Here is an 18,048-nt window from a genome sequence, read left to right as displayed (position 1 = left end):
TTCCACCAACAGACACATGCACACACTTCTTACTTTCTCAGAGCTTCAAGGGGACTGGAGGGTATCTGTCCCCCATTCTTATTCCTACCCAATATTCACTTAGCTTCTGACCTCCATGGCAGCAGGTAGAAGAATGATCTCAATAATCAGTCTCCTTTGAAGCTGCACTGTGCTTTACAAATTTGCAGAAGTGTTTTATTATCTCTTAGATACCAAGGACTTGCCATCCACTGGGGTGGAATGGAGACGCTGTCCTTGAAGGCCTGGGAGAGCTGGCCCCTAAGGGTACAAAGTCAGGGGGTGCAGCAGGGACTTTGGGTGACCCCTACCCTAACCATCTGTTTTAGTGGACTGCCATCTGTAAGAGTTCAGGTAGAGGTCATCTGCTGTACCCTGACCCTCCCCACAGAAAGCTGGGGAGCTTGGCTTTTGCTTGTGAGAAATCAACTCATTTTTTAAGCACTTGCCTTCTACCAGCCCCAGCTTGTAATCAGGTTGGTCCGCCCACCCTCGCGCCTGTCCAAGGGGGTGTAGAGGCCTCTTGACTCTTGGCAAGAAGTTCCATGACCCTAATGACTCTGTCATGCCCCTCCCTGGCCCTAGACCCCAAACATATCTCCTCCCCAATTTACTCTTCTCACCCCACCCAGGGACAGACTTTTCCCCTGCTCTTTTTGTCCTAGGAACCCCGCTAGTTTGGGAAGGTAGCGTCTGGGTTGGGGAGGGCTTCCTCTTCCCTGCTCGAGGGTGCGGGTGGGGTAGGGTGGGTGGGGGGAGACAGCCCTGGGGCAGGGGGAATGGTCTCTCCACTGTAGAAGTAGAGTAGGATTGTGGTCAGACTTAATTTGAGGCATCTAGTGAAGACACGTTACAAGTCCACCAGGAAAACCATTTCAAAAGCAAAATAAAGGCGGGAAACAAAACGGACCCATGAATAATCAAGTCAAAGTGATGTTGCACAAAATGCAGAGAAACCAAGAAGGGGGAGGGTTAATGTATTAAATGTGCTATTAAGAACTTAATTTTATTAAAAGTATTATTACTTAAGGCTCAGGCTGCTTTCTTGGCATGTTGGTGGGAACCACCGTAGGGTGAGTGGGGTTTTCTCTAATGTCATTCCGGGTGACCTTGCTCACCTTGCATGAAGTGGATGGCTCCTATCTGCTCTCCACAGCTCCCTACTTGGGTCTCCAAGTACTCAACCCCTCTTTTCTCTCCATTTACCTCCTTCTGATCCTTGGGGCACCAGGAGACCTCATTCGACCCTGCCTTGCAGAACAGGGGAAGGCCAGGCAGGTCCACCTAGACCTTGTCTGGAAAGCCAGCTTCTGAACTTGATGGAGAAAGGGCAGAGCTGAGAGCTCGACCCTCCCATCCATCCACACCAGATTCAACCCATCCCTACACACCACATCTTCTCTTCAGGGTCAAGCAGAAACCTGGATGGAAGACAGGCCTTCCACCTCCCAGGCTTAAAATCCCTTCCCAGCACACACAGACTGGGCTGGCCCTGACTCCCCCTTTTCTTAAACATCTCCCCCTGCCTCCTCCCCTCACCCCTGGCATTGGAGTGACCTCAGCTCTTGGCACCAGGGCCCAGGGCACCAGATGGTACCCGCTGATGGTTTCCTTTGTCTCTCCTTCCAGATACCCCCTCTCTGCCATGCTGTCCTCCCTCTTCCACCTGCCCTGGGGGTTGGCAGAGGGAAGGGCGGGCACCTCCCACCCCCTTGGCACTGTCCCCAGACCACAAGACTCCAGAGACAGCTGGCCCTGGGGGGCAGTGAATATGGTGGGGAGGATGAGGGGAGGGGAAGGGGAACAAGGACTCAGAGGAGGGCCCAGAGATGCAGGGGAGGCAGCAGGATGGTCAGGCTTGATATAAAACACAGCTTTATTGGAGGGCCGTAGTCTGTGGGGGGGGGGGGGGGTGACCGATAATAGAGGTCTGGGGGTGGGGAGGGCCACATGAAGACCTTAGAGCTCTGCAGGGCTGTGAACAGGGACTGGCCACTCTGACATCTGGACCAACAGGGCAGAGAAAGCTCCTAGAGCTGGGCAGGGCTGAGGGGGTGCTGGAACACAGTGGGGGCAGGTCAGAGGCTGATGCAACAGGCCCTCTTCTCCCCAGGACCCAGCTCCTGCCCAGCCGGGCCACTGCCCAGGGTGACGGCATTGGTCCGGGTGTTGTTCTGCTTCTGCTTGGACACCTTGGCGAAGATCTCTGTGAGGGCAGAGGGCGGTGATCGGGTCAGATAAAGATTAGGAGCCCACCCTCCCCATACACACTCTGCGTGCCCCTTTCTGAACACTGGGGGTTTTGCTGGAAGGAAGGAGTTTGGGCACCTGGGTCCCGTCTACTTACGTGGGCGGAGCGGGACTAAGACTCAGCTCCCTGGGAGTGTGGCCTCCTGGTTCTTTCCCTAAGCTCCAGCTGACGGGGGTGGGGGTGTATGAGGGAGGCTCTGAGGAGGCTGGGGGGGCCCACAGAGGGGATGAGGAATCGGCTGGCGCGGGCGAGGGCTGGGTGTCTGCGTTCCTCCCACTGCCCACGGAAGCCTCAGGGGTGGGATGGCGGTGCCTGCTGAATGGAGGCAGGGACTCTACCTTTGAGGACAGTTTCAAAGGCCAGCTCAACATTGGTGGAGTCCAGGGCCGAGGTCTCCAAGAAGAGCAGCCCATTGTTTTCTGACAGAAAGGAAACACATCATTAGTTGTGAAGGGTCAAGACAATAATACTTACTTCACGTTTTACCATGCACGTTCGTTACACGCTAAACCCTTGGCATGGGTAGCTCATTTAAACTTTAAAACAAACTGGAAGGTAGGTTGGAATACCATTCCTTTCTTTTAGAAGAGGAAACTGTAGCCCAAAAACAGAGAGAACGAACAAAGAACTTGCTTTGTGTCCCACATCTAGTCACTCACCAAGAGACGTGGGCTAGGCCATGGGACCCCCACAGCCTACACCCTTAACCACTGTATCCTGCTGCCTCTAAACCCCAGAAAGCTCCTGGGGAGTGTGACAGGAGACAGTCAAGGGAAGCCCATCTGCCACACTCAGGATCTCAGAGTGGCAATGTGGGCTGCCTTAAAACCAACTATGAATACTTACCCATAAGACAGGGCAAATGGGGTGGGACATAGCGAGGGACACAGGGTCACTGAGGGGAAGGGCTTGGAGATTCTGAGGCCGACAGAATGGAGGTAGGGGGACCCTGGGCAGGAAGTGCAGGCCCGAGCCCCACAGTGGGAGCAGGGGCTGGGATTACACTGCAGAGCAGCCGGAGGGGCCAGGCTGGGATGTGGTGGGCTCTCACCAGCAAACATGCGGGCTTCCTCAGTGGGCACCTCCCGGGACTGGCTGAGGTCACTTTTGTTACCAACAAGCATGACGACGATTGTGGCCTCGGCGTGGTCGTAGAGCTCCTTCAGCCAGCGCTCCACCACGGCGTAAGTCTGGTGCTTGGTTAGGTCAAACACCAGGAGGGCTCCCACAGCACCACGATAGTACCTGGGTAGGGGGTCGGTGAGTGGACAGAGACAAGGTCAGGGCCATCAAGCCCAACCTCAGAGCAGAGCTCTTAGGCCAAAGGCCAGAGATGAGCACCAGAGACAGGGAAATACGAAGATTACAGTCCAGAGACCCAAACCACACAGGGCAGCCCAGAGCTCCCATGTCTGATGCTGAACGCCCTCCAAGGATACTGGTCTTGGAGTCTGTGAAGACTCACCTCCCTTCTCCAAAACCACTGGCTCCCTCCTCCCTCCTAACCCCTCTGCGGCCTCTGGTCTTTTTTCTGATGTTAGCCACAGCTATCCACAGATGTATACCAGGGCTCTGGTCAAACTAGCTTCCTGGATGCCCAACACCCCAAATGTCCCTCACATAGCTCTTTGACCCGCAGCGCTTCTCTCTCATGGCCATCGTTCTAGAACTAGCTGAATCTCCCCGATCATCGGAGGCACCCTTACTAAGCATCCAGTCTCACTCTTGGAAGTCTGATAGCGCTTCTTCAGACTGGTGGTATAAAGTTATTCCCATTGTATCGATCAGTCAGCTGAGGCTTGTAAGAGTCAAGAGACCAGTCCAAGAGTGATGAATATGTATAAACAAAGCCACAAAGCCCCCAACTCCTGCTTCCTGCCCCCTTGCAGGTCTGCCCCCACACACACACATGCACAAGAACACACACCACCTTTGGCTGACACTGCCTGGGAGACGCTCTGTGCCCAGTATCAAGAGGCTTATGTTCCTCTGTGTCCTCTGAGGTTTGTAAAATGTGGTTATGGGGTCCAGCCTTTCACCTTGCAGTTAGATAGTGAGGGTTGCCAAGTGCAAAGCACTGCAGAAGTGAGGGCGGGTACTCTTGATCCTAGAGTATGTCCCCATCACAGCTGCACCCCAATCTCACCTGCTTGAAACACAAACTTCTTATATCTTAGGAGGGATTAATGATAGCACCTTATTCCTGTGGCATTTGGAGGAGTACATAAAATGCCCAATGTAAAGTGTCTTCTACCTTCCCTGGCACATAGTAAAAACAAGTAAGTGGTGGTGATGACTCTTGTTTTCAGTCCCAGCAGTCAGTATCATTGCTTCCTGTCTCAGACTGTTCGTAGCTCAGAGTACTTGTGTCTTCTCACCCAAGCCCCGCGGTCCCATTCAGGGAACTCCCTGCTGAGTCTCCTTGCCTCCTCTTCCTCCACTTCTCCAGTGGTATACCCTGACTTCCCCAGCACCCCAGTACACCCCCAGCCCGGGGCTCACGCCGACGTGATGGCTCGGTACCGCTCCAGGCCAGCCGTGTCCCAGATCTGGGCCTTGATAGCAGCGGTGCCCAGCATGACAGTGCGGGTGGAGAACTCAACCCCGATGGTGGTGCGGCTGTCGTGGCTGAACTCATTGCGAGTGAATCGGGACAGCAGGTTGGTCTTCCCCACTCCTGACTCGCCGATCAGCACCACTGAAGGGGTGGAGAGATAAGGACTGAACTTGGAGGGTCTGCCCATCAGAAAAGACGAGTAGCTCAGAAAACTGAGGAGGGGGTCAGGCCTCCTGGCAGAGCCATGCATGCATGCCCAGTCGCGTCCTACTCTTTGCGACCCCATGGGCTGTAGACCGCCAGGCTCCTCTGTCCATGGGATTCTCCAGGCAAGAGTATTGGAGTGGGTTGCCATGTCCTCCTCCAGGGGATCTTCCTGATCCAGGGATCTAACCTGCGTCTCTTAAGTCTCCTGCATTGGCAGGTGGGTTCTTTACTATCAGCGCCACAGGAAACCTGGCAGAGACAAGGGTCTCCAACTCTACATGATGCACCCACCCTGGGGCAGAAGGGATGAGAGCCTGAAGCAGGCTGCGGGGCTTCGAGTGTTCTAGGCCTGGCCTGTTGCAACATTGCGGCAGAATCAGCCCATGAATTTGGTGAGAGAGTGATGTCTATGGGCTGTTTGTGGATAGTGGCGTTCAAGGGTTGTGAGGTAACAGGGAGGGTAGGGGGTCTGTGGGGAGGGTGCACATTTCTGGGCAAGAGAACATGAGAACATGTGCGTGTTTCTATGTATACAAGCTGGAAGGAGAGGTGGGCAGTTTGTGTGTGTTTATGAGGGGAGCAGAGGTGGGAATAGCAATATGGGTGAGGAGAAAGTTTGGCAGCTGACACATCTGGGGGTGGGGGAAATGGGGGGTATGTGTGCAAGAAATTAGGATCCCGTTATCCCTAAGAAGGGCAGTCTTGTATGCTTAAGACCATGGAACTGGATGTGGGACCAGTTATGCATGCCTTCAGCAACGTACTATTCTCTTTCTTATGAAAAAAATGGGAATAATAATTTTATCTATGAGTAGTTGCAAGAAGTAAACAAGATATTGCCCTAGATATAGTGAGTGTGCAAAACTGTTACTGTTATTATTGTTGTTGGTGAAAAGTGAAAGCGTTCGTCACTCAGTCTTTGTGACCCCATGGACTGTACCTTGCCAGGCTCCTCTGTCCATGGGATTCTCCAGGCAAGAATACTAGAGTGGGTAGCCATGCCCTCCTCCAGGGGGTCTTCCTGACCCAAGGATAGAACCTGGGTCTCCTGTGTCTCCTACATTGCAGGTGGATTCTTTACCCACCGAGCCGCCTGGGAAGCCCATTGTTGTTGGTAGGCTGGTGCTTTTATCTTTAGGTTTTCACAGACAAGGATACACCGGAGGGGCCATGAAGATCCTTTGGGTTGAAGGGCGGGATCCAGGGCCCAGCCTTACGCACTGTGAGTGAGCTGCTGCTGCTGCTGTGAGTGAGCTAGGGGCTGGCATTAAAATGTAGGGGCTGATGTTAAATATAACCCATAATCCACTGGCCCAGAGCTACCCAGGGTGGTTCTGGAAAGGCAGGCTGGTGCATCAGGACTGGGCACTGCATAATCTGGGCACTGGTCCCCACTCAACCTCTGACTAGCTATGTGACCCTGAACAAGGGCTCATCTTTTCTGGGTCCCAGTTTCCCTGTTTATAAAACCTACAAAACTCACTCCGACTTCAAAAATTCCTTATTTGTGTAGGGTAGGGAAGAGCTGGGAGCTGTATGGATGTGTATAGGTAAGAGGATTTATGCACATGAGTGTGTGTGTGTGTCTGCTATTGGGAACCGCATCCCCATCTCATCCCTCCCACTAGGTGGACTCTGAGCCAGGGCTTTGGAGTCAAACAGACTTGGGTTGAGTACTGACTGGGCGACCCTTGTTCTGTGTCTCATCTTCCTCTGAAAAATGGAGATACTAATGGTTCACGTTTATTGAGCACCTACAGTATGCCTGGTACCCTCCTGAACGTCTGAACTCATTTAGTCCTCACAACAATGCCACAAGGCAAGTACCACTGTTAGACTCACCCGTTTACAGGGGGCGTGCGTTCAATGACTTGCACAAGGTAACACAGCCAGCGTGGTAAGCGGGAGCTGTGCTGCCCACAGGGGCCTTCCAGGGAGGACTTGCCCCCTGCTGCAGGGAGTGCAGGCAGCACCCAGCCTGCAGCTGTTGCTCCCTCAGCATCTGCTTCTGATGTCGAGGCGCCTCACCCAGGCTCATGCCTTTCCATGGCAGCCACACCCAGTGCCCTGGCAAGGACAGGGGAAACCCAGAGCCGCTCGCCCTTGGTCGAGGCCTTGCAGTGCGACTTCTCCCTCTGCCCGATCCTGTATCCTCCCTCTTCCTTTCACTGCTGTTGAGCCACAATAAACAGCTCACACCCCAAATGTCTCCGGGTCTGCTTCTAGTGACCCTAAATTGCAATAACTCGTAAGTGGCGGGGCTGAGATCTGAACTCAGTATTGCCCCAGTGTACTGTGACCCCTCACCCTGTCTCCCTTCCTGGGAAAAATGCTGGGAGTACAGGTTTCCCAAGTCCTGGTCTCCTGAGAGTCCCAGCTCAAGTGAGGGCAGGGCTGAGGCTGGGAGGGTGGAGTGGCTGGACAGGGAATCATAGCGCTGCCAGTCCACCCTGCCCTGAAGGAGGTGCGGAGGTGGGGGTAGGGAACGCTAGACTGGCTAAACACAGGGGCGAGATAAAGGAGCTGGAAAGATACATGCAAACTTCCAGGGATAGCCTGGTTAAACCCAGTTCCTGGTATTTGAGCCCAGGGGCTCTGCCAAGGGACAGACCAACAAGGCTACAGTGCTGGGAGTTCTCCAGATTCTATTAGACCCTGGTCCCGATTCATAATATCTTCCCTGTGTCTTCCTCCAGCCCTGTGATGGTATAGATCTTCCCATCTCTCCTTTCCTGTACAGCTGCCCAGAAAGGTGACTTTCTCCCTCTTAAGTCTGCTTGTCCCTCCTTCTCAGGAGGGAATCCTCTCTGAAGTCTCACCTCCATTGCTAGTGCTGCAGTGGCTAACTCTTCCTAGGGACTGGGGCTTCCACTAGGAATGGGGCAGAAGAGCCTGACTTGCACCATTAAGGAGTGATCAACATTATTTACTTCCCTAGAGCATTCTGGCAGCTCCAGGACTTTTGCTCCGGTAAACAGACCCTCCCCCACTCCTTAAGCTTTCTTTCGGGATCTGAAGGAATGATGAGCTCTGGGAGGGGGCCCTGCTAATTGATTCAAAAACAGGAAGGAGCCCTCTGGCTCTGTTGTTCTCTTCCTGGGTCTCTCAGGTGTTCCTCTTTCCTTATGGACCCCAGACTCACCCTTGAAGACAAAGTTATAATCTTCCTCGGCTCTGTTCCCCATCTTGGCTCCGCATGGAGGGCACAAGTGTCTTCGAGGGCAGAGGTGAAGGGTCTACGCGTTGGCTCAATGCCCTCAACCCTCAGCTCTCAAGACACCTGGATCCGCCCTTCCTCTCATTGAGAGTAGAGACTTCTGCAGTGAGAGGGATCAAGGGCCGGCTTTAGGCTAGCCAGGGCCTAGGGAGCCTCAGTTCTGGCAGGTGGCAGAGCTGTTAGGAATCGGAGAGGACGGAAGCTGAGAACAGGAAGAGTGAGCGGCTGGAGACAGAGAGCTCAGGTGGGTGGAGATGATGACGTCAGACAGGTTAGACAGGTTGGGTGTCTGCTCTCAGCCTGGGCTCTGGCAAGCAGGCAGCAGGCTCAAGGGAGCGACATCGGGCGCAGCTAGGACAGGGACAGGACCTTCAGAGAGCCAGCTGAGGGCTAGTGTGCGTTGCTAGGCTCCTGGGACCTGTGGCTGGGGGGGCCCGGCCACTAGTGAGTGAGAAATTGTCCCTCAGGGAGCAAGAAACTACACAGCTTTCTGCTAGTCCTTGGAGCCTAGTAGGACAGGTAACTGGGGGCACCAGAGGAAGGGCTGTGGGGGGAAGGGCTGGGGTCACCCCACCGCAGGGCAGAGCTCTGGGAGGGGCATCTTGGATGCAGCAACTTCTGCCCCTCCCTGACAGCCCAGGACGTGGGTTGGGCGGTTTCTCAACCTGGGTGGAGCTGGGCCTTGCAACCTACCAGCTTCCCTGGGATGAGTCCCTTCCTACAGCACTGGGAAAGATCCAGCCTTGCTCTAAGGACACCGGATAGGGGGAGACCTGGGGCAGAAACAGCCAGGTGCAGGGATGGGTCTGACTGTTGGGCCAGGACTTCTTAATTTTTTCTACTCTTTCCCCAGGACCTGAAGCTTCAGGGCAGATACATTGTGTGCAAAGGACTTCCTGATCTGGAGAGGGGTCTGCGTAAGCTTGTGAATGCCCAAAGAGGGAAGGGGTGGCCCTTGTAGGCCACTAGGGGGCACACTCCCAATCCCAAGAGTAGAAAAGGGGGCCCCCAAAGTTGGAACTGAAGGACACTAAACTCCCACAGCCTGTTCTTTCTTCATCCAACATGACCCCTACCAGCCCCTTGTTCATTCTAGCTGAACGTGAAGAACATGATGCACAACCCCGGCTCCTTCCTCTCTCCTCTGATTCCCCCCATCCAAGAAAACAGCCAAGACACGAGACAGCAGTTGAAGTTTATTCTTGGGAAGAACAAAGTCCCCCCACTCCAACCCCCTGCAACAGTCCAGGAAGGTTTCCCCAGGGAGCCCTGCCCCACCACATGGTCATCTCACTCTTCTGAATCCCAGGTTCCACCAGCACCCATTATGATGCTGCTACTTGGGTGAGAGGCTCCTCCAAATACTGCACCAAGGCCTGGGCCTGTGGGAAAGGGAGAAGAATCCAGTCCCACAAGGCCTGCCACTCGAGGGATCTTAAATTCAGGTCTACTCCTACCGCTGAGCCCCCAGCCCCCAGCTGCTGCCTGTGGGCCCACCCCAGATGCTGACTGGGTGACATGAGAAAGACTCTGGGAAGATGGTGGGGATGGGAGTGGATACAGTGATGGAGCATGAAGGCTGAGCCCAGGGTTGTACAAGAATGGGCACATACACACCTTGGCCTTGAGCATTCCGAAGCCAACGGTCTCCTTGGCATACATGCACAGTAGAAGGTTGGCCACTCTCGTGATGGCTACACGGCCCTCCTGGTGGGGGTGATATCAGGGGATGTGATATCTGCTTGCACCCTTCGCCCCTTCTTTCCCCAAGGGCTCCTCTTGAGATGGTCTGTATCTTCCTTTCATGCCTCAGGCAGGGCAGGAGCTTCCACTGGGGGACTTTAGCCACAGCCCTGAACCTTAAGTCCTGAGCCCATTCCAGCCTCAGCACAGTCACCTACTAACCCAGTTACCCAAGAAAACTCCACCTCCCAGAAACTTTGTTTCTCTTTCTGTAATCCCTACCTCTCTCCAGCTGGTGAGGATGCTAATACATAGAAAGGAGTCCGGTGTCTACAAAGGGCTGTCCAGATGGGTGATGTTATTAATATGGTTTCACCCCCAATGATACTGTAAGGGGAGACCACAACTCAACTTATAGTTCTCGTTTCCCAAGGTAATATTTTTCAAACTGTAGGTTTGGCCCAGGGCTAACTAGCCCCAGATCAATTAAGAAGGTTGATCAGCATTAAGAGAGAAATAAAGTATATTGCATACAGCAAAGGAAGTACTATTTAATGAAACTTTTGTTTTACTAGACTCTGACTGAAAATATATTTCTTATGGCTGGGTTGTGGTCAAGACATTTGAAAGCTATTGTGCTTATGGCACTAGCTCTAGGCTAGGGACCCTAAGAATCATCAGTTGAACTGGCATCTGTGGTTAAGGAGGGAGTCAGGAAGAGGTAGGTGGCTGAGTTGCAGTGGAAATCCTTCCAGGAGAATTCACTCTTGGGGCCTTTTCAATTTGGTTCAGCAAATTTTCACTAAGTATCCACCCTGTGCTTGGAATCAGGTGTTGCACCCTCTGCCTCTCTGGCATCATCTACTAACCTCTCCCATTCTCATGCTACTCTAGCCACTTCAACCTTGTTATCTCTGACCAGACATCATTCTGCCTCAGGGCCCTTACATTTACTGTTCTATCAGAAATGTTCTTAACCCAGATAGCCACATGGCTTACCAGCTTCCTTTAGATGGATCTTTGATGAGGTGTCACCTTTTCAGTGACGTTGTCCCTGATACACACATCCTATCTTACATCCTTGCTTTTTCTCGATAGCATCTTCTTCTAATTTTTACATTATTTTATTTTATTTTTTTGGTAACATCACATGGCTTGCAGGATCTTTGTTCCCTGACCAGGGGTCAAACCCGGGGGCCCCTGCAGTGAAAGCACCAGGTCCCAACCATGGGATCACCAGGGAAGTCCTCCCCTAGCATTTTCAATACCTAACATACTACTTTTTAAACTTACATAGATATGTTACAAAACATATTCATGAACTTATTTTACAGTAAGTTCATATGTAAGACTGTAAGCTTCATTAGGGTGGCAGCTTTTGTCTGTCCTGTTTCCTACTTTTCCCCAAGACCTGAGAACATTGCAGGGACCTAAAAATATGTTGACTGGACAGATATAAAGATGTATGAGCCAGTTTCTGTTTCCAAGAAGTTCACAGTCTAATAGCTACTTCCCCTTTCTGGACTTCATGACCTTTCTCTGTAAAGTGAATGGACAGCAGGGTCTAGAGACTCTGCCATGCTTCTGGGTCTGTTAATCTCAGATGACAACACTTTGTGTCTGCACATGGCTCTACAGTTTATATTCACCCTCTCCTTTGATCAGAATAACCCTGTGTGCATGGTGTGGTGGCGGGGATTGTTTTCACCTTGGAGGTGTGGTCAGAAAGCTCAAAGAGGTTAAATCACTTACCCAACGTTTCACCAGTGCTAAAACCAGAACCCCGGCCAGACCTCGGTTCGAGGACTCCTTTCTCATCAATACATAGGGTCCTGCCTATCATAAATGCTGTTGCAGACCAACTCTTAGTACTGTCTTCCAGACATCCTGTCCCTGGACCTCTAAACCATCCAGGATGGGATCCAGGTTGCCCTTTGGGATCCCCTTAGGGTCAGAGGAATGGATCCCTTCTTCATACCATGCAGTCCATGAGGATGAATTTGAGATTGTCTTCATTAAACGCTTGGTTTCCATTCCGGTCGTAGGCCGCCCAGATGTTACTGGCGATGGCCGCGGTGACCCGGGCGTCTGTATCCCCATAGCCGGAGTAGGCCAACAGAGATCCCTCGTTATTCAGCAGCCTGGTGAAGAATCAGAAGGGATATCAACGTGCTCAAGAGGGAGTCAAACTCCTCGGTACCCATCCCAATTCCCGCCACTGGGACTGAGTGTGTCCTGGGACGTGCCCAGAGCACGCAGCACGTCGGTTTCCTTTTCAAGAGGGGCTCTCCGTCATTTTCACCAAGTTGCTGCCACCTCCTCCCTTCCCAGAGAGCCTTCCCCAGCCCTCCCTCGGAGAGTCGCGCGCGGCCCCACGCCAGTGCTCGCCACCCGGCTTCTCGGTCCGCACTCACAGGGTGCTCTGAACACCTCCAGTGTTGGCCTGGCTTAGCACCTGGGTCAAAGCCTTGGGACGCAGCATGCCTGAAGCTCCTAACCCTGGGTTTTTGCACCCAGAACCCAGAGTTTCCTATTGCTGGCCTCCGCCCGTCGCTTTCCGTAGTCCAGCTGCCTTGCTCCGGAACGCCCTGGGAGTTGTAGTTTCCGGGCCTGATTTTGTGGTTCCGACTCCACCCCGCCCCACAGCGGTGAACGCTGGGAATTGTAGTTCTCCGCGGCTTCGCGAGGCACCCTGGGAACTATAGTTCGCCTTTCCAGTGCGACCACGCGGTTATGCGGGAAAAGAGCGGGAGTGAAAGGACAGTGGCAGTTATTGGAAGGACATTTAATCCCCTCGGGCAGAGGAAAGTCATATCCGCATGACAAGTCACGATTCAGTAATTAAAAAGAAAGTAAAATCCCTATATTTTTCAGGCACACCTTTGGTTACTTTTCAAAGCAGTTTTCTACATTATACAGTTAGGTGAGATGAGGCGAGAGAAACTATTGAGGAAACCAAGGTTCAGAAAGGCCGCGCAGGCAAAATTGAGGTCTCTGGAACTGTACTTTGTAGACTTCGTTCAAGCCACTACTCGCAGGGAAATAAAGTCAGTCCCAGAGACGAGGTTTTAGGTGGACATCCAGAAGTAAAAAAATTCAACCTGAAAGTCGGGATAGGTCTCAGGCCTGGAAAGGATTTGGGCTTCCGGAGAAAGGCCAGTTATCACAGGGAACGGAGATAAAGCGGCCACACAGAAAGTCCTTTGTCCCGAAGCTGGAGTTACCCGCGGAGGGGCGGGGGCAGCTTTGGGCCCAGGGGGCACCTCGGCTCAGCTCCGGCGGGCTGCATCGGGTTGTGGTCTCTCGCGGGCAGTTCGGTCCCCGCCCCGCAGTGACGGACACGCCCCGCCCCCGCCCCGAACCCCTCCGGGGGCCGCAGCCCGGCGAGGCCCGGTCCAAGCAGCCGGACCCCGGGCTCGGCCCTGGGCGGACCCCGCTGCAGTGGCCCCCCCAGTCCGCCCGGGGCGCTGTGGCCGTGGCGGGTCCGGAGGGGGCGGTGAAGCCTTGGGGAGGGGAGGGGACAGGGCAGTGTTGGAGGCGCCGGAGCCGAGCCCGGCAGGCCGGGCGGGCGGGGAGGAGGAGGAGGAGCCGGGGCGGGCTGGCGGGCGGCCGGGTGGCGGCGGTGGCATGGCGGAGCCGAGCGGGGCCGAGACGAGGCCCCCCATTCGGGTCACCGTCAAGACCCCCAAGGACAAGGAGGAAATTGTGATCTGCGACCGAGCCTCGGTCAAAGAGGTAGTACGGGTGGCGAGGGTGGGGGTGAGCGCGGAGGAGGGGTCTGCGAAGAGGCGGGTGGCTCTGAGACCGTCGGGCGTGTGGGAGGGCCGGGGAATGGAGGGCGGGGGGCCCTCAGGCACTCGGAGGAGCGGGAGGGAAGGGCAGGGGGGTAGGGGGCACCCTGCGAGGGTGATCTGGGGGATCGCGGCGCTTGTTGGGGAAGGGAGGCCGGGGTTTGCCTTGTGGCCTGAGCTGGGGGCGTGGTGGAGAGTGGGAAGAGGACACCTTGCACTGGGAAGCGGGGAGGACCCTAGGTTTGAGGGGAGTGTTGGCCCCGGTTACTGGTCGGGGTTCGAGGCGCAGAGGCAGAGTGGGGGCCGGGCCAGGTGCTGAGCCCGGAGAGCGGGCGGCGGGGCGCAGGTCGGGGGGAACTCTGGGCGCCTACTGGGCGCCTCAGAGAACGCCCAGAATTCTGACGCCTGGTCTGTGCGGGGAGGATTTCCCTCTGCCCGGATCTTTCCTACTCTTTCAAATTAAAGTGGATACTTTTGATTCTCAGCCCCTCTGGGATTTACACAGTGTGCAGTAGGTGCTTAGTAAAATGTGGTGAATGAGTGAATGAGGGAATATTGCCTGTGTTCACCACCCCCCTGTGGCTGCTCCCGAATTTCACAGAGGCGGGGCTTAAGATAGGCGTCTGGTTGGAAGGGAGGGGTCTGGAAGCTGCCTTAGCTTAGCAAGTGCACCCTCTACTTAGAGTATGTGTTTGATTTGCTTGGGTTGATGGAGGGCGGGGACGGTGTGTGTGATAGGTTTGGGGAGTCTAACTCTCCCCAGCCAGCCTTTATTGCCATCATTGCCCCTCCCCCCGACCTTATAAAATGATCACATTCCATAATTTAAATAATTTTTGCCTGCAAAGCTGAATTTGAAATCAGCTCTAATTGAGAGCTTCCCCCCACCCCCACCCCGCACCATGTGTTTGGTTAAGAGGAGCCTGGGCTTTGATGTCAAGACCTGAGTTCCAGTTTGTCCAGGGCCAGTTATCTAACTTCTCGAATCCTCAGTTTTCTGGTCTCTGAAATGGAGGTAATAATTAACATGTATAGTTAGTGCTGTTATAAATAACTGGGACTTATTTGTTGTAGTTGTTACAAGAAAACTGGGAATAAAGAGAGAAAAGAGACTTGAAGTCTGGGGAGACAGGCTGAAGGGAGACAGGGTTGGGCCAAGGAGTTTCTGGAGAGAACTGCCTAGGTGGTACTCTCAGGGGGAACTTGGGACTGAAGAGGGAGTGGCAGATAAAAGCAGGGCTTGGGAGGGTGAGAGACCCTGGAGTAGTGCTGAGAGGAGCCCCACACTGGTCCAGCTCCCTTGGTTAAGAAAGGAGCCGCCTAATTTCAGCTGGAGGGATGGAGTCAAGACTGCTGAAAGTACTTCCCACGACTAGAGGTGGGAGCAAGGGAATGCAGAAGCTTTGAAGGAGAGGCAGGGTCCCTGGTTGGTGGAGCCCAAGCAGCCTCCATAGTGACCTTTGCCTCTTGATCACAGTTTAAAGAGGAAATCTCCCGGAGATTTAAGGCACAGCAGGATCAGCTGGTCCTGATCTTCGCAGGCAAGATCCTCAAGGATGGGGACACACTGAACCAGCATGGGATCAAGGATGGGCTCACTGTTCATCTGGTCATCAAGACCCCTCAGAAGTAAGTTCAGGAGAGGAGCAGGTCCAGCTTCAGATTGGGCTTTCTTTGTTTTTCCCCATCTGACACTTTCTCGCCCATGATTCAAGCATACATCTGTGGAAGGTCCGTGGAATGCCAAGACCCAGGAAGGTGGCTCTTCGACGGGCTGCCAGAAGGCCCCGTGATCGGATCTGCAGGGCCAGGGAACCTGACTTACCTCGCCCTAAGTGACCTGGAGATAGAGGATGCTGACTCCTTTCTCCCTCTGTCCGATTTCCTGACTGCCCCCGGCGTCACCCTGCTCCAGCCTCAGGGTTACCTCGGAGGTGGCGTGGTGTAGGGCTGGAGCTGCACAGCACATGTAGAAATCATAGTCTTCCCTTTTGTGTCCACTTCAATGAGGATTTTTCTTTCTTTCTCAGGGTTCAAGATCCAGCGACTGCCACTGCTTCTTCCCCTTCCACCCCAGACCCAGCCTCAGCCCCCTCTACCACCCCTGCTTCACCCGCCACGTCTGCCCAGCCCTCCACTTCTGGAAGTGCCACTTCAGATACAGGCAGTGGAAGCCGAAGGAGCAGTGGAGGGGGTACCTCCCCAGGGACTGGGGAGGGACCTCCCAGTGCCACTGCATCCATACTCTGTAAGCCTTTAGGGAGGAAGGCGCCACACGGTTAGAGTCTGTAGAGTGGGAGAGAGGCCAAGAAGAGGGAAATATTGATCCCCGCTCCTGATCTGATGGGGATTGGGGCCCCTGAACATAGGGTTCCAGACACTGGTGCTTGAACCAAGTTGGGGAGGAAACCAATCTGTGAGGGCTTCCCAGAAGAGGGGAGAGTGGTGAAATGTTAAGAGTGAAGGGAGAAATGGGGCTGGGGATGTAGGAAACCCTGGGAGCGGGTATTGGAGTTTGGGGAAAAGGTGGGTCCAACAGTAGCCAGTTGGAGAGTATTTATTTGCTCATTCAGGAGGCTGTTGCTGATTGCCTCTCTGTGCTCAGCACCATGCCTGCCTGTCAGCCTTGGCCACCAAAGAGGTCTCGGCCTAGTAGGCTCCCATCTCTCTGCCAGCAACAGATCAGGACTGGGGCTGTGGAAATGATGGGGAAAGAGAGATGTGAGCAGCAGAAAGGGCCCATCCTGGTGACTTGATTTCAGTGGCTCTGGCCAGGTAGAAGAGTCGGGACAAAGTGTGACCCCGCTTCCCTCCCCCACAGCTGGCTTTGGGGGCATCCTGGGCTTGGGCAGCCTGGGCTTGGGCTCTGCCAACTTCATGGAGCTGCAGCAGCAGATGCAGAGGCAGCTGATGTCCAATCCTGAGATGCTGTCGCAGATCATGGAGAACCCCCTGGTCCAGGACATGATGTCTAACCCTGACCTGATGCGCCATATGATCATGGCCAACCCCCAGATGCAGCAGCTGATGGAGCGGAACCCTGAGATCAGTCACATGCTCAACAACCCTGAGCTCATGAGGCAGGTGGGTCTGAGAGAAGGTTGGGGGGGTGTGGAGGACCCCGGGCACCCAGCTGTGCCCTGTCTTGCCGTTTCCTACCTTGTCCTACCTTGATTTGTTCATTCATTCAACAGCCATGTTTTGAGCACTGGGGGTACAGTGATGAAAAGACATAGCCTAGCTCTCCGGGAACTACTTCTTTTTTTTTTTTAGATTTGTTTTATTTATTTATTCCTTTTTGGCTGTGCTGGGTCTTTGTTGCTGTGTGGGCTTTCTCTAGTTGCTGCGAGTGGGGGCTACTCTTTGTTGTGGCCTTCTCATTGTGGTGGCTTCTCTTGTTGCAGAGTACGGGCTCTAGGGCACACGGGCTTCAGTAGTTACAGCTCCTGGGCTTGGTAGTTGCTGCTCTTGGGCTCTAGAGCTCAGGCTCAGTAGTAGTGGTGTACAGGCTTAGTTGCTCCATGGCACTTGGGATATTCCCAGACCAGGGATCAAACCCGTGTCCTTTCCGTTGGCAGGCAGGTTCTTAACCACTGGACCACCAGGGAAGTCCCCCAGGAACTTCTGGTCTCAAAGGGAAGTAGGACAAGGAAGAAGGCTTTTATCATACAGCATGGATAGTAGTATCATAGAGATGGTCACAGGACCCCTTAGGAGCACGCAGAAGGGCTCCTGACCCTACCCTGGGGCTCAGAGGGGGCCATAAAGGAAGTGTTGCCCAAGCAGAGACCCAAAAGAGGAGAATGAACCAGAGGAAAAAAAAGAGAAGAGTATTCAGGGCTAAGGGACAGCAAGCACAAAGACCTGGGAATGAAAAATAGGATTGGAGACCTTTGTGGCTTGGCAGGGCCAGGTGGATAAGGGAGGGTTAGGTTGGTAAAGAAGACCCAGGCAAGGGGGTTTGGTGTTGGTCTTCGGGGGCTCCATCTCGTGGCCACCCATTAGGGGACAAGGGTAGATGATCTTAGCAGAATTGTGGACACGAGTGCTAGACTCACCAGAAGGTAAGTCCCAGAAGGGCAAGTATTTGCAACTATTTTGTTCACGCCTAGAACAGTGCCTGGTGTATAGTTACCACTCAATAAGTACTTAGTAAATGAATGACTTGTAGAATAAGAGATCAGAGGCTTATCATAGACATAAAAGTGTCTTAGAAAAGGCCTGTATGCAGCAGATTTAGGAAGAAGGACGGGGAAAGCTTTCCAACGGATGGGAACAAGAAGCCGCTATGCTCATTTTCTGTGTTATGTGCTACTGTCCCCTC

The 18,048-nt window shown here is 53.8% G+C and overlaps 3 protein-coding genes across 6 annotated transcripts in view; 1 reads left to right on the top strand and 2 right to left on the bottom strand.

The window, feature by feature from the left end:
* Nucleotides 1-1,929: 1,929 nt before the first annotated feature.
* RAB25 (RAB25, member RAS oncogene family) lies at nt 1,930-8,464 on the bottom strand. Of its 2 annotated transcripts, none has more exons than XM_020912531.2 (5): nt 8,176-8,464; nt 4,772-4,967; nt 3,321-3,514; nt 2,608-2,688; nt 1,930-2,224 (listed from the first exon to the last, which is right to left on the bottom strand). In XM_020912531.2, exons 1-5 carry the CDS (start codon nt 8,216-8,218, stop codon nt 2,097-2,099), a joined length of 642 nt encoding a protein of 213 aa, XP_020768190.1. In that variant the 5' UTR covers nt 8,219-8,464; the 3' UTR covers nt 1,930-2,096. The 2 variants fall into 2 exon arrangements, with proteins under 2 accessions (XP_020768190.1, XP_070323595.1); XM_070467494.1 differs by having other exon boundaries at nt 4,793-4,967.
* Nucleotides 8,465-9,426: 962 nt separating this feature from the next.
* On the bottom strand, nt 9,427-12,577 carry LAMTOR2 (late endosomal/lysosomal adaptor, MAPK and MTOR activator 2). The gene is made up of 4 exons (XM_020912527.2): nt 12,348-12,577; nt 11,912-12,074; nt 9,868-9,957; nt 9,427-9,632 (listed from the first exon to the last, which is right to left on the bottom strand). Exons 1-4 carry the CDS (start codon nt 12,413-12,415, stop codon nt 9,576-9,578), a joined length of 378 nt encoding a protein of 125 aa, XP_020768186.1. The 5' UTR covers nt 12,416-12,577; the 3' UTR covers nt 9,427-9,575.
* A 913-nt stretch (nt 12,578-13,490) lies between these two features.
* UBQLN4 (ubiquilin 4) overlaps nt 13,491-18,048 on the top strand; it is a 31,514-nt gene continuing 26,956 nt past the window's right edge. The window contains exons 1-4 of one of the 3 annotated variants that reach the window (XM_070467493.1): nt 13,491-13,668; nt 15,202-15,353; nt 15,755-15,972; nt 16,546-16,808. In XM_070467493.1, the coding sequence (XP_070323594.1) occupies nt 13,561-13,668; nt 15,202-15,353; nt 15,755-15,972; nt 16,546-16,808 (741 nt within the window). In that variant the 5' untranslated portion in view covers nt 13,491-13,560. The remainder of the gene's footprint in view (nt 13,669-15,201; nt 15,354-15,754; nt 15,973-16,545; nt 16,809-18,048) is intronic. The other 2 variants (XM_020912463.2, XM_020912462.2) reach the window with 2 other exon arrangements.

This window comes from Odocoileus virginianus, chromosome 5 (genome assembly GCF_023699985.2).
Source record: "Odocoileus virginianus isolate 20LAN1187 ecotype Illinois chromosome 5, Ovbor_1.2, whole genome shotgun sequence".
Classification (NCBI taxonomy): Eukaryota; Metazoa; Chordata; class Mammalia; order Artiodactyla; family Cervidae; genus Odocoileus; species Odocoileus virginianus.
Note: the sequence above shows the minus strand (reverse complement) of the source record. Positions and strands in the feature narration are given on the sequence as shown.